General features: G+C 42.2%; 1 protein-coding gene across 1 annotated transcript in view; it reads left to right on the plus strand.

Annotated features, from left to right (window-relative positions):
* The first annotated feature begins 30 nt into the window (after positions 1 to 30).
* SEC31B (SEC31 homolog B, COPII coat complex component) overlaps positions 31 to 14,251 on the plus strand; it is a 35,782-nt gene continuing 21,561 nt past the window's right edge. The window contains 12 exon segments of the mRNA XM_019617604.2: positions 31 to 49; positions 3,617 to 3,705; positions 5,210 to 5,333; positions 5,569 to 5,764; positions 6,521 to 6,616; positions 7,486 to 7,626; positions 8,116 to 8,258; positions 8,511 to 8,610; positions 10,531 to 10,692; positions 11,594 to 11,746; positions 12,463 to 12,693; positions 13,692 to 13,766. Coding sequence (XP_019473149.1) covers positions 3,627 to 3,705; positions 5,210 to 5,333; positions 5,569 to 5,764; positions 6,521 to 6,616; positions 7,486 to 7,626; positions 8,116 to 8,258; positions 8,511 to 8,610; positions 10,531 to 10,692; positions 11,594 to 11,746; positions 12,463 to 12,693; positions 13,692 to 13,766 — 1,500 coding nt within the window. The 5' untranslated portion in view covers positions 31 to 49; positions 3,617 to 3,626.

Below are 14,251 nucleotides of genomic sequence, written 5' to 3' on the forward strand. Positions count from 1 at the left end.
CGCCCGTGCCCTCGGAGCGGCCCTTTGCCGGGCGGCCTCCAGGGCCCCGGTACGTGTGCGCGCTGCCGTGCGCTGAGCGTGCCTGGCGATGGTTGGAGTGTGCTCGCAGCGCGACAAGTTTCTTTAGCCGTGTGGCTGGAGCGCACGAAACTCCGAAGTTTCTTTCCGTGCCGTGATGGTGTCGGGGAGGAACGCCGAGCCCTGCCCTGCTGCAACCCCGCCTCGGCAGCGCCGGCGATTAGCCGCGATTAGTGTCTGTGCCTCCCGTAATCTGGGTCTATAATAAGCACCTGGGAGAGCTGCGGAAAGGAAGGAGTGGTGCGAGGGTTTGGGATCGATCCTGCGATGTGGAGCGTCACGCAGTTTGCATCTCAGCTCCTGTGTCATGGCCCTATGGCCTCTGACGGTTTTGGGGGGCTGCTTTGCTGCCAGGCGACCTTGGCTGAGTGTTGTGTTCTGTGTGCTTGGTTACAGTGGGTCAGACTGGCAGCTTCCTTCGTGTGCTGTGCAGGAGGGCTGTTGAAAGGGGCGAGATGCCCGGGGGGGTGTGGTGTCACCATCCCTGGAGGTGTTCAAGAACTGTGGAGCTGCGGCACTGAGGGATATGGTTAGTGGGCACGGTGGTGGTGAGGGATGTTTGGACTCGATGATCTTAGAGGTCTTTTCCAACCTTAATGATTCTATGAAGGGGGAATGGTTTGATGCCCAGTGGTGTGGGGGACTGGAGAAGTGAGTAGGGCCGTACTGACAGTCCTGAGTGGGGAGGGAGAGAGAAGGCCTTGCAGGAGTGGCACCAGGATTGGTTACTGTGGCAGCTCTGAGATTCAACCAGAAGATAGAAGGTCAGCTTGGTCTTTTACAAGTGTTTCAAGCTACTGTAGATAAGGAATTCTGCCCCTGTCAGCACTGCGTGTAATCCATCACTGTGTTAGAGCATGTGCTCCTACCCGTGCCCTCCATTTCCCAGCAGTGAGCAGTGCCCGGCAGTGCCGGGTTTGGCTTTGCAGGCGATGTTACCATTTAAGGACACTGTGCAGGAAAGCAAGGCTGGGGGAAGCTTTGGGGGAGCGCTGTTTCTGTCCTGCTACTGCCACTGGGGCTGAGATCCGCTGATGCATTGTGTCTGTAATCGGATGTTCCTCTGGAAGACTGGGAGGTGGAATTGTCATGCCTAATTAATTAGAGGTCGTAAGAAAAGCATGAGCTTTCTCAGAAGTCTTAGGTGCTATTTTGGGAGATAACAGCAGGTGGCAATCTCTCTTTAAAAATTGTGCTGTAGAGGAGTCCGGTACTTGTGAGTCTTTCCTCAGACAACCACAAGAGGTCGCTAAAGAGTCTTTCTTTAAGAATCGTGGAAGACTCAAGTCAGGGCTTGACTACGGACTTAGAGCCCAGGGGTTGAAGGAAGCGTTGCTGCATTGATACTGCTGCAATGGAGCTGAAATAGTAGAATTTGCTTTAGGACATGATATTGCGATCTTCTGGCTTTCTGTGTGTCTTCTGTGGGCCCTCAAATCTGTTGGCCCTGCTGCTGCATTGCCTTGATGGCTCGGAACATAGAAGTTGTCCAGTTCCTGTTGTCTAACACTCCTGCAGTTGTCCTGTTGATCTTGGGCCAATTTATTAGGCAAGCCACTTGTTTGCTTTTCTGTATCTGAGTGAGTTACCATGGGCAAGACATTTTATCTTCCAGTTTTGTTCTAACATAATTCTATGAAAAGAGAACAATAATGCTGACTTTCTTATGCAAAATGTTTAGTGCTTTATTGACAAGAAGAGCTGGGCGATCAGTCAGTAAGGTTTTGCATGGTTTTGTGAGTTTGTCTTTGAGTTTGCCTGTTAAATACAGACTGTGGCAACCATCCCTGCAGCCTATCCAGCACAGAGGGTAAGCAGTGGGAGGAAACTGTAACATTCACCTAGCCAGGAGTTTGGTGATTATACTCTTTATTGTTTTACTTACCAGGAGGAGGGAGTCTCTTGGCTATACTCTAATAATGTTAATGGCTCAGTAGGAGGTTATCATTTCAAAAGTGAAGCAGTGAGGCTTGTGTGTTCATCTGGCTCCTGCAGCTGATGGAGCTCAAGTAGAGGAGGGAAAGGCAAGGAGGGGACTGATAGGAAACTTGCCGGCTGTCTGACACCCCTGTTCTGATGGAGTCAGGATGTTTTTGCATTAGGCCCTTGCTAGCAGGTTCCTGAGGCTCCTTCTGGGGATGTTTTCATTCCCCACTGCTGAAAAGAGGAGCAGGCCAGGACAGTGTTCCTCTGTGTGTGTGCTCCCTAAAAAATGAATGCTAAAAAGCATTCAGTCAAACAGCATGTCCTGACATGACATGAGGAAGTGGGGAATATGTCCTTACCCTTCTGACTGGTGACAGAGAATACCCTAAGGCGGGTCTGGAGTTACAAGGCATGAGGTCTGAGTCCTAGAAATGCTGCTGACCAGATGTCTCTGCATGGGGAAACTGTCAGTTGGAGGCCGTGGCTTCACATAAGCCTCAAGATAATGGAAGACTTTCAAAACTTTTTTTTATATGCTTTGGCCAGGCAGTGGGCTGGGCACAGCAAGCTACCTTTATGAAGGAGGCCAGGAAGAAGCATCCGTGTTCTGGTCTATGGCCAAACTCTGTATGATTGACATTTGTTATCCTGCATCTGGATGGATGAGGGACCACGTGGACTCAGGATGTGACTGAACTAACAGCCTGGCTAATGGTTATGTGCCTAAAAGGCCTGGAATTGATTGGTGCGGGCTGCTTTCTACCCAGTAGGAATGAGATCCTACCTGGAACAGCAGTTTGTCTATATTTGTACTCATGCTGCAGCCTCCTGATTGTGCACTGTTGATGTTTGTCTTTCAATTATCTCGCTACATTATTGCCCAACTGTCTCTGCAGTGACATGGGGAGGTTGTGTTGCCCCTGTATAGGTGTGTGTCTGTCTACTCAGTCTCAGTAAAAAGAATTACGGTCAGAGCTGGGCTTGAAACCCAGTGGAATACTTATACTTCTGGATCACTTCCTCTCACCTTTCTGCTACCACTTGCAAAATGAAGCGGAAGGTCAAATGATTTTTCCTTTGGCTTCTCTGAGGCGTGAGAACAAAGTACATTAATTAAATTGGCACGTGGTAGCATTGCACTTTGTTTTCTGTTGCCACATCACTTTGCTGTTTGGAATTTACCCTGTCCTTAGATTCCATCTGCTCCATTTTTGCCGATGTGTACTGACACCAGCTTGTTCAGAGAGAGCAACTGGTGCTTTACGAATACATTTAAGTGGATTTCGGCAGCTGATTTAAACGAGCCTGGGCTGAAGACTTGAGTATGTTGTTTAATTCAGATTCCCTCCCTTTCACTGAAATTCTCCTGTAACTGGGTATATGAAAAAGAGCCATGCAGTACGGAAAATCTGGGCTCAGACAGCAGGAATTGTTTTTTTATTAATTCATACCAGTAAAACTACTAACTCAGAAAGCAGCAAATAATTACTCTCAGTAGAGAGAGAGCTTTTTTTCTTAGTACTAATGTAAAGAGAATGCTTTGTTACCATTGTAGTTATTTTCACGTTGGCTTTGTCTAGCTATTCTAACTGCTGTGTGAAATTTCTTCTAGAGCCTAGAAAATGAAGCTAAAGGAAATTGAGCGAACTGCTGTAGAAGCGTGGAGTCCTGCAAACAACCACCCCATTTATCTAGCAACAGGTAAAGTTCTTCACGATTCAATAAACTCAGAGTATGAATCACAGAGAGACTTTATATAGAGCTGTAATGGTAAAAAAGAAAAAAAAAAACAACAGATTTTCAGGAATTCCCACTTCAATTATCTTGCTGAAAACATTATCACTTTTTTTTATAAGTGACATCCCTATGGAGATTATTTTTTATGCCTGGAATTAACACCTTAAAGAGCAGTCATTTTTCAGAGCATGAATACATTACTTTTTTGATCTAGCTTCTAATTAAGTCTGTATGAACTCTAGTGCCTGCTTGCTATGAAAAATTAAATGAAGTTACTTAGTATATCTGGGGAACTAAGTTCACCCTAATTGTGTTCACTTAGGCTCACTTTCAGTTTGTTGGTTTTCAGTCACTATCAAGTAGCTTGACAATCAAAGAATAAAATTCTTTTCTTTGTAATATTGCTTGGTTCGGTTTACGTTCAGTTTTCAATGTTTCTGCAGAACCATCATTTACAATTTTTATAACCATATTATTTCCTGAAGCACAAAATCATCATGTTCACTGAGTTGGAAGTGGGTGAATTTAGCGTCCATGTGGATCTTACAGCTTGTGTTGTCTACCCAATGTGGGAAGTAATCAGGCCTGTCTGCTGTCTGTCTGGGTTGTGCAGAATTGACACATTGTCCTGCTTTGTTTTCAGGAATGGCTGTCAGAAGAAACTGACTAAAGTTTGGCTTTGGCCTTAAAAACAGCATTACTGTTTTTGGGGTAGATTTTTCTAGTTTGAGTTTCTCTACTAAGACCAGAGCTTTAATTGGACCGAAGGCCTTGGCTTCAGTCTGCTTTAGATCAGAAGCTGCAGTTTATTGTTTGTACTGCTTTTTTATGCTCCCTTGGGCTCTTCTCTTGCCATAGGCAGTTACAAAGCATCCCTGTTGTAGCTGGGTAATTATTTGCATGGCAATGTCTCATTAGGCAATGTTAAATCTATTTTTAATGTTTATTCCCTAAACTGGGGAGAAGGAAGCCATCGCTGGGTGACTACTGTCTCTGTGTGGGTTGCTAAGGAATGCTTTGTTGGCTTAAGACTGGAGAACTTTTGCTGTAGGCTAAGTATAGAAGTTATGATCATGATTTCTGGTCAAAGTTGAGCAGTATACAGAAATATTTAAGAGCATAATTTTACCTGGATTTGAAAAAGCAACTGTATTTGTAATTTCAATTGCAACTTATTATCAGGAATTGTGGTAGTTTAGATAAGGTATATGAATTATATCTATCTAAAAGAGAGAAAAATACTTGCATAGCAGTGATCCTGGTGCCCAGAATTTCTTGAAGAGTTTTTAATTTCTTTTAAAGTCTCTGTTGTACTAGTTCCTGTTTCTGAGGTACTTGTGTATGTCCTCTCCCTGAATAGGCACAGCACTGATAATCTGTTGACTACTAAGTTTACCAGTGCCTTGTTTATATATTGTAATCTTGAAAAAGTGGTCAATTCTAAGTACTGTCCTTGTACTTCTGCTAGGAACATCTGCCCAGCAACTGGATGCATCCTTCAGTACAAATGCCACCTTGGAAATATTTGAAGTTGACTTCAGGGATCCCTCTCTGGACATGAAGCAGAAAGGAACGCTTCCTGCCTCAAACAGGTATCAGTGTCTCATGCTATTGCCCAGTGGAACTGAAGAGAGTTTTTCTGGTACAAAAAAGGAGAGAGGGCATTTGTTTTCAGGATATAAAGTGATCTTTTGAATCAGTTTATCTCTGTCATCAAGGACTAAATATTTTTGACTTCACACAAATCATGTTGGAGCTTTGGTGATGCAGAATGTCTTGACTTCCACCAAATACTGTAGCCTATGCCGACTTTATTTTCTTCTTTAGGTTTCATAAGCTGATCTGGGGTAACTTTGGAAATGGGTCCCCAGAGTCCTCTGGAGTGATCGTCGGTGGAGGGGAAAATGGTGTACTGACAATGTACAGTGCACACCGGATCTTGGCTTCAAAGAGTGATCCTGTAATTGGGCAGACAGAGAAGCATTCAGGGCCTGTTCGAGCTCTTGACTTCAATCCCTTCCAGGTATGTCACATAAAGGTACTTATAAACAAATGTGTTTTTTTTTCCCTTGTGTATACAGATTTATTAACTGAAGGAACAACAGTTAACATGAAAGAGACATGCTAGTTGTGCCACAAGATTGATTTGGAACTTTGATTAGGGCACTGCTCACAGCTTTGTCACTGTATTACACTGTGACCTTGATCGATTCATTTTACCTCAAAACAAAACATATCCTCTACTGCTGTTACAAGCTGGACCATTACCCATCTGAAGGCAGGACATCTTTTTTTTTTTTTTTCCAGTTAGTGTTTAATTCAGTGGGGTTCTGATCATGCTTGAAGAGGCTGCAAAATAAGCAAAAACTGGACAGAACATGAGTTCTTGTGGCAGCACAAAGGCAAATTGGTCTGTGAACGCAAACCCTTTTGGGAAACCTGCACTTTCTAAGAAGGAGTGTCCCTGATGCCTGGAGCAAAGGCTCAGCTGGTCAGAGACAGTGGCTTTCAGACCTGTGGCAAAGTTTCTTGATTAACGCTATTCAACTGCAAATCTAGCTACTTGCTAGACAAATTTTAAATAAGCTTTTATCATGGCACAGCTGAAGACATAGAGGCCAGAAATATGCTCAGTTTATAATCTTAGAGGCATCTGTTAAATGCAGCTCTTACCTGGCTGTGGAAGTTTTGAGTTTTTTTGTTTATGCTTATTCTTAGGAAATCTGTCCTCCTCCTCTATAAGCAGGAAATTCAGATGACCTTTTCTTTTTTTCTGCAGAGCAATCTTTTGGCTTCTGGAGCCAATGATTCTGAAATTTTCATCTGGGACTTGAATAACTTCAGTGTGCCTATGACTCCAGGGACTAAATCACAGGTAAATGAGTTTTCCACCAGGCAATAGCTCTGCAGTCTTATATCTCAGTAGGGAAGGCAAAAGGTGTGACTATATGGAATCATCTTGGTGTAGTTACTCTGTGAAGGGGGAATGAGCTTGACCTTTGTCAGGGGAAAGATGAATCATAACTGATAGGCTTCAATTTGAGAGGGTGGAAAGAATGCTGTAAGGAAGGTGAGGTAGGCTAATAAATTGTAGAACAATGCACTTTGCATGGATGAGTAAGCTCTTTGTGAATTTGCATCAGATACCTGACCAGTTTGTCTTAAGATCCAGCTGGGGCATGTGTTTTGGATTAATGATGCTTTATTGTGCCTTCCCTGAGGAATCAATTTACTTCAGGCTTCATGTGAAGCTTTTCATATCTCACGAAGGCAAAATATACCCAGCGTGGCCAGTGAGCCATTTAATGCTTCTTAGCTGTTATTCCTAGATAATTTTTCCTGAGTTTGAAAGGGAATAAGCTGATTATGATCATGTTATTCAGGACAACCGTAGTAAACTTGTCTAAAAGCAGGTTAGCTTTTTCTCCAATAAGCCTTGCATTTGTCTCCTTTCCTATCTATCTCCTGCATTGCAGGAGATACAGTTATATCAATTAGCCTTGAATGCTGTACCATTTTCCATCTCATTGCACTCCTGAGATGTTGCACAAGGTCATTTTTCCATTTATGTTTCTCATGGGAGTCAGAGTAGAAACACTAATATTCTCTCAGCTGCAGTTCTCTCTAGTCTGCAGCCTGATCTTACATGTTTTGCAGGTTCTAGTTAGTCCAGTGTCAGAATCCTGTGATTAGTGCTTCCTCAGCACAGAGATAATAGACTTATGGCCATTTCTATCTTTGCAGCCTCATGAAGATATCAGTGTGGTGTCTTGGAATCGGCAGGTGCAGCATATTCTGTCCTCTGCTCACCCCAGTGGCAAGGCAGTGGTTTGGGACCTCAGGAAGAATGAACCTATCATCAAAGTCAGTGACCACAGTAACAGAGTGAGTGAAGACTGATTCTGACTTGCTTATGACATGGCATCACAGTGACAGCAAAGCAGTAGCACAGCTCTTGAGTTCAAGTGCTTGTGTTGTGGGAGCTGTTGTGACTGGTTCTCTTGGAGCTACAGCGTCAAAGCACATCTCTCTCTTACTAAAAAACTGCAAAAACAAGCCTCCTACCTATTCCCGAAGTACAAGGTGCCCTTGTTTTACATTTGTGTTCATATCTCATTTATGAGAAGCCTCCTTCATTTTTATCCTAGCTGTCTTCCTCAGTCAACTTTGACCTAATCTTCCAGCTTCTATTGGTTAGTTTTTTGGCTGATAGAGAAAGTAGAAATTCTTGCTTCTTAGAATAAGGTATTGCTAGACTCACTCTATGTCAAGCATTCTAAGCAAGTTACTTGCAGAAAGAAGTGGCTCTTGGCCATTTGTGCCATTGCCAGCTTGCACTGCTGAATTTTCATCCTGTGCTGTTTTTGTCCCGAGATGCATTGCTCAGGAATGGCCTGGCACCCAGAAGTTGCAACCCAGCTAGTTCTTTCCTCTGAGGACGACCGCTTGCCAGTGATCCAAATATGGGACTTACGTTTTGCTACCTCACCTTTGAGCCAGCTGGAAGGACATACTAGGTGAGGGCCTGCTTGTCATGTTGCCTTTTCAAGGATCTCCATCTTTCAGAGGCCAACATCTGCAAGACCAGCTTTGGAGAAGTGAGGCTATTTATTTTAGGTTGTTTTGTTTCACAGATGAGTCTGGTTGAAGCAGATATGAAAAACTGGTGTTTCTGAACTTAAACCAACATGCACCAGCACTTCTTATTGACAGAGTGAGAGAGAGGGCTGAGTATGAAGTATCACTGATTTCTTTCCGGTCTGTTTTAGGGGAATTCTGTCTGTCTCCTGGTGCCAGGCTGACCCTGAATTGCTGTTGAGTAGCGCCAAAGACAACCGGATCTTGTGCTGGAACCCAAGTACAGGGGAGGTACTTAACAGCTATAAGTACACCTTATCTTCTTCATACAAACCAATGTGCTATACTATATGTTTGACCCTTTTTTATATTTGTGTGGAGTGCTAATGTCTTTTCCTTCAGTATGTCTTCTGCACTGTTCTTTTTTGGATAAAATGACAATATTGTCCATATCCTGACTAAAAACAACAAGCAGAGATTTCCTTTGATGTATCTATGTCCAGAGGTCGTACAAGGAAGAAATCTTTGACTAAAACTTTATTTAAGGAAATCAAGACTACCCTGTGTTCACACACAGTGTTCTCTGTGTCCATTTGTTTCTTTCTCCAAGAGTACTAGAAGATTTGGGGAACTTAAATGGGAGCAAGGATCATTTGTTACGATCACTGAGAAGGGAACAGTGTAAATAAATATGCTTGCAAAATTTATTCAAAGCACAGAAGTTTCACATGTAGTTGTTTACCTAGCTGTGTATCTCAGAATTAACGTTTTTGAAAAAATTATGCTTCACACTAAATTTAAACACTTAAAATAAATCTGTGTAAAAAAATTCTTAACGTGCCTCCTCACTCAGTGCTGAGTTTCTGGATAAAACTGAAACTTGAACTTTGAACAAAATTTGCTGGGTGGATCTTGGCAATAGTGCAGGGAAAGTACTTTTACAATACTGAGCAAAGTATTTCTGTGAGCTTCAGAGTGGATTCATCTCATAGGACAACTTGATATCTCACCACTTGCCTTGGAGGCATGAAAAAAGTTGTCCTTTTTGTGAAAGACATTACATGTGTGGTTGCAGTTTCATGGGCTTTGGAACTCACTCCATACAGACAGCTGACAATTGGAAGAGAATCAGACTCTGAAATGCCTAATTCTTACTGAAGTCTTTTCACTTTGTTTTAGAGGAAGAACTTAAAAAGCAATTTTAGTGCAGCTGGCTCATCTTTATGCATCCAGATGTATATTTGCAAAGTCTAAATTCAAATTAAGGCATTAATGCAGCTTATTTTTAGGGTTCTTGTTTGACTTAGTGCCAACGATTAGAAAATTTTCAAATGATACCAGAACTGGGAGTTTTCAATAGTAAGGACAGGGCATTTACATAGAATGGCTGATCTGGTAATTTTGGGGGAAGCGTTGGTTTCTTTGTTGTTTTTATTTTTGGGGGGAGGGGGGGGGGGGGAAGGGGGAGATTTCTTTTACTTTAGAACAGTCTGTGTTTTAATATAAGTACATGCAAGGTTTTGTACCTGCAAACAAAGAACACAAATAATCATCACACAGAACAAAGCTGGGATTCTTTATGCTGGATAGCTCTACCTGTGAGGCACAAAGCAGATACCTTCATTTTTACAAACTTGGAGGTTTGAGGTCAAGGTTGTGTTAGTGAGTTGCCCCAAGGTAGGCAAGAAATCTATGAATGGGCCATTAATTGAATTTTGGATTTTTGATTACTGGACCAGAGATTTGTTGGCTGTAATATCCTTTGTAGTTTGTCTGCAGCTATTGCAATCCTCTTTTCTTGTTCTACTTTTTCTTCCATAAGCTTTTTTTCCCTATCATTTCTGCCCACATGTTCTTGCTCATTACCTTCTTGCTTATTGACCTCTGGTTTTCTTGCATGGTTTCCTGATGTTTCTCCCTTGGTTAACAGCAGTTGCAACAATGTTATTGTGCTCTGATACTTAGCAGAACAAAATCCAAAAGTAGCAAGTCAGTTGTGCTCTAGAATTAGAATCCCATTATTAACAGCATTCTGTTGTTTGGGCTCAGTGTGCTACAGTTCTGATCTTGCAAATTTGTTCTTCCCCAAGCAAAAATAAAATACTTGTGTCACACTTTTATTCGACAGTGATATGTAAATTGAGAGTGGGGTAGTAATTTGGGAAAAGCAAATTATGTTGTATGCTTCTGTCTTCTCTGTTTGTGTGATAGGTGGTTTATGAGTTGCCCATTCGTAGTCAGTGGTGCTTTGATGTCCAGTGGTGTCCTAGGAACCCTTCAGTCTTCTCTGCTGCCACTTTTGATGGATGGATTAACATTTACTCTGTTATGGGCGGGAACTTAGAAGCTCAGCAGAAGACACAGGCTGACAAGGTAAAGGACCCGAAAGTTAATACTACTGGTACTTCTGTAGTGTGGTGGTATGATTTGTTTGTATATTTTAAGGTTTAGGGTAACCAATTATTAAATTTTAGCTGTTCCTTTAGGAAATGGTCTTTCTTTGGAATAAGTTTCCTTTCAAGTGACAGAGTAACTTGAAAAATAAAACATAAGGATCTTGCCTGTGAACCTCTGGCAACCTTACCTTGCCGAGGTTCGTGTTGCTTCCTTTCAGGCATTCTAGTCAGCTGCATTTTGGAGCTATGTCCTATGATCCAGTGAAGCTTATCCTTAGCAAACACCAAATCTATTCCAATAATTTTAAAAATAAAGAATGCTTGTAAGCAGCATTGTATGTATTCTCACCAACTTCCTAAATGTCAGAAATCCAGATCAGAGGTCACTTTTGACATACTCTTGTCTAGGCAATAAAGTCTGGAGAAATTATTTCACCAGCCTTGTCGAAGTCTTATATAAGCTTGAGAAAGTCTTTAAAACTAATTCATTTGAAAGGCACAGCAATGAGCAATACAGGAAACAGACTGACAACTTTTGACCATGTTTTGTCACTGTCTTGCATAAAACAATTTTGTAACCTCTTTTTTTTATGAGCTGGATGCTACACCAAGCAGTATTTGTTGAGGAGTTTTGCCTTGCTAAGGAAAACTTAGAAAGTCTCTGAAGGTGAAGCTTTGAGAAATAATTTTGAGGACTATTTGGTATTACCATTTGTCTTACAAAGGGCTTGGTTGTATTTCAGAAAGATGTTCTGTCATTGTCTCTCTCCTTGCTGATGAAGAAAGTAATTAATTATTAACAGTATTTTTTTTTTGTGCTTAGTCCATTACAGAGAGAAATTGAACTGTATCTTATCCCTTTCTCCATCTGATTCTAGATCTCTTCCTCCTTCAACAACCTGGATCCGTTTGGCACAGGACAGACCCTTCCTCCTTTGCAAGTGCCAGAGCAAGTAGCTCAAACCACCTTGATTCCACCATTAAAAAAGCCACCCAAGTGGATTCGCAGGCCTGTGGGTGTTTCGTTTGCAGTAAGTAAATGGAGTATCCTTCACTGAAAATGCTTCTAGTGTCTTCTAGTGATGTAACACCTTTCTTGAGCAAAACCTTTTGATCTTCCTGTTGCTAGTTGTTCCAATGTTTGTGTAAGGAACAGTGTGTTTTCCCACCTGGGTAAGCTCTTTTGCCCAACGTTTGGGTGTATTTCTAACAAGAAAGTGTCCTGGGGCAGAGAAAAGGAGTCTAAGTAGAAGTTAACAGAGCTAAGAAAGACTCTCAAATCCTGTCTTTGTAGGCTGTGATATGCACTTCTATTCTGTCTTTCTCCTCTCTATTCAGTATTTAATTTTTCCCCCTTTCCTCCTAAATCAAAACTCTTTATTCCTTCAGCCTGTCTTGACTTGTTCTCTCTCTGTCTAGTGCCTACTATTTGCGTGATGGTTTTCATCATTGCAGCCTGCCTCTCAGAAAAGAACAAACAGTTCCAAATGGTACTTCTTCCTTTGTGCCTCTCTGACATTTGCAGTTAGCAGTGCCTGGCAACGCATGCAAGAGTGATGTGCTTACCAGCAGGAATTACCGATCCTTCATCTGAAGGACTCCCTCTGAGTTTCATGTACATGTACAGCAGGAACATTGGGTTCTTATTGGTCACAGCTGGAGCTTGAGTCAGCCTTCTTAAATGAAGAGTTAAGTGAAGTTGTTAAATGTAAAAATACTTTTTTTTGTCTCTTTCATTCTTTCTCAGTTTGGAGGAAAACTGATTACCTTTGGTCTTACCAAAGCTTCTGGGCAGCAAGTACAGCAGACTTACCCCCACCAAGTTTTCATCAGTCAAGTCACTACTGAAACTGAGTTTCTGCTTCGGTCCAGAGAACTGCAGATGGCTCTGCAGTCAGGAAACCTCCTTGATTACTGCAAGGGCAAGATCCAGACAGCCAAGTTGAAGTACGAGGAGAACCTGTGGAAGTTCCTAAAGGTAGGATGCCACTGGTGAAGCACAGGGGTCAATTCTGTTATGTGTTTGTGTATTGGGAAATACTGGGACCTTTTCAATAGTACAGCATTTGCATAGTCAACTTGATCTCTTGAATGAATAAGGTGACCAATTGCTGTCTTAAGTGCTGAGAAGAGTCTCCGTTGCAAGGATCACTGCCACCATGTAGCACTGGATGAGACATGTCGAACTGTCACTCTACTGAGGTTTTTATAATCCAGCTAGCCTACGGTCCTGTGAAACCACTCCAGGGCAGGCAAGATTCATTACTGCTATCTTAAACTACAAACTGAGCATCTTAATTCTGTTCAAAAGAATGTTCTGCATGATCATTTCTGCATCTGCAGGAACAGTTTGACTGTTTACAAGTATCTTGTCTATGTACAGACTGTTCAGTCTGGTAGTGGGAATGGCCTCAAAGAGTTACTGAAATAGCTGGATCTCCTTGCAAGGAATTAATCGGTCATTAAACCATACAGCTAGCACATGAGCTGGGCTGTGTACAGCCTGAGGGAATTTCTGAGTCTGTCTGAAATCCCTACTCAGAAAGCTTCTCTAATAACTAGTTTGCTACTTCTTCAGTTGAAGCCAGCGGGGAGTTCATGCAACCACACCTTCATTTTCATCCAAGCTCAGGTCGGTCCATTGTCTCTGTGCAGAGACTGTATCAGCAAATTCTGGGCCATCCAGGGAATTAATGGCTAAGTGCACTAAATGTGCACCTGCATAGACCTCATGCTTGGTTGCCACTTACTTGTAACTTTGTAACAAGCTTGAATGTTAGCACAAGCTTTTATTGTTACCACAATTTAAATTCTATAGGTTTTCCCACTGTGTTCTGGATGTACTTGTCATAGTTATTTATCTGTAAACTGAGCTCTATACTTTGTTGCTGCTAGAAGTAACTAGCTATTGGCAGTATGTAGATGTGTAGGATTTTATACATTTTCTTGTCTTTTTCAATGTCCTTTGGGACTCAGGTGAACCTGGAGCAGGAATCTAGGACTAAACTCCTCAAGCTGCTGGGCTACAGCAAAGAAGACCTGCAAAAAAAGGTAACGAGACTTTTGTTAGAGAGACCTTTACAGGGCTAAAGCTTCTGCTCGAACGTCATAGAATTCCTACTAGAAATGAATGCTTGTCCTCGTGGTATACAAAGGATCAAACTGTATGATATTTCAGTTGAAGGGTGCTTGAAGACTGAAACCTGCTGCAATGGGTAGGGAACATAAGCAAGAGTTATTCTGTGGTTTCTTTTAGGACTGCACTAGGAATGCTGGATCAGCCCAGATTCCTTCCTCCTGACCTGAAGCTGTACAAAGGCCTCCTTGTCCTGCATTGTACTCGGCAATTCTCTATTTAGATCTTAAATGGTAAAGCTGACCAAGCTGACATGTGTAACAAGTATAACTAAACCTCTACAGAGAGTCCTTATCCTCAGAGCTCAAAGATGAACTGCACAAAGAGGTGCTTTGAGAGAGGGATGATGGAAAGAAAGTCCAAAATGACCCTTCAGATCTTTTCTTCTGATTGTGCTGGT

This window comes from Meleagris gallopavo, chromosome 8 (assembly GCF_000146605.3).
Source record: "Meleagris gallopavo isolate NT-WF06-2002-E0010 breed Aviagen turkey brand Nicholas breeding stock chromosome 8, Turkey_5.1, whole genome shotgun sequence".
NCBI classification, from domain to species: domain Eukaryota; kingdom Metazoa; phylum Chordata; class Aves; order Galliformes; family Phasianidae; genus Meleagris; species Meleagris gallopavo.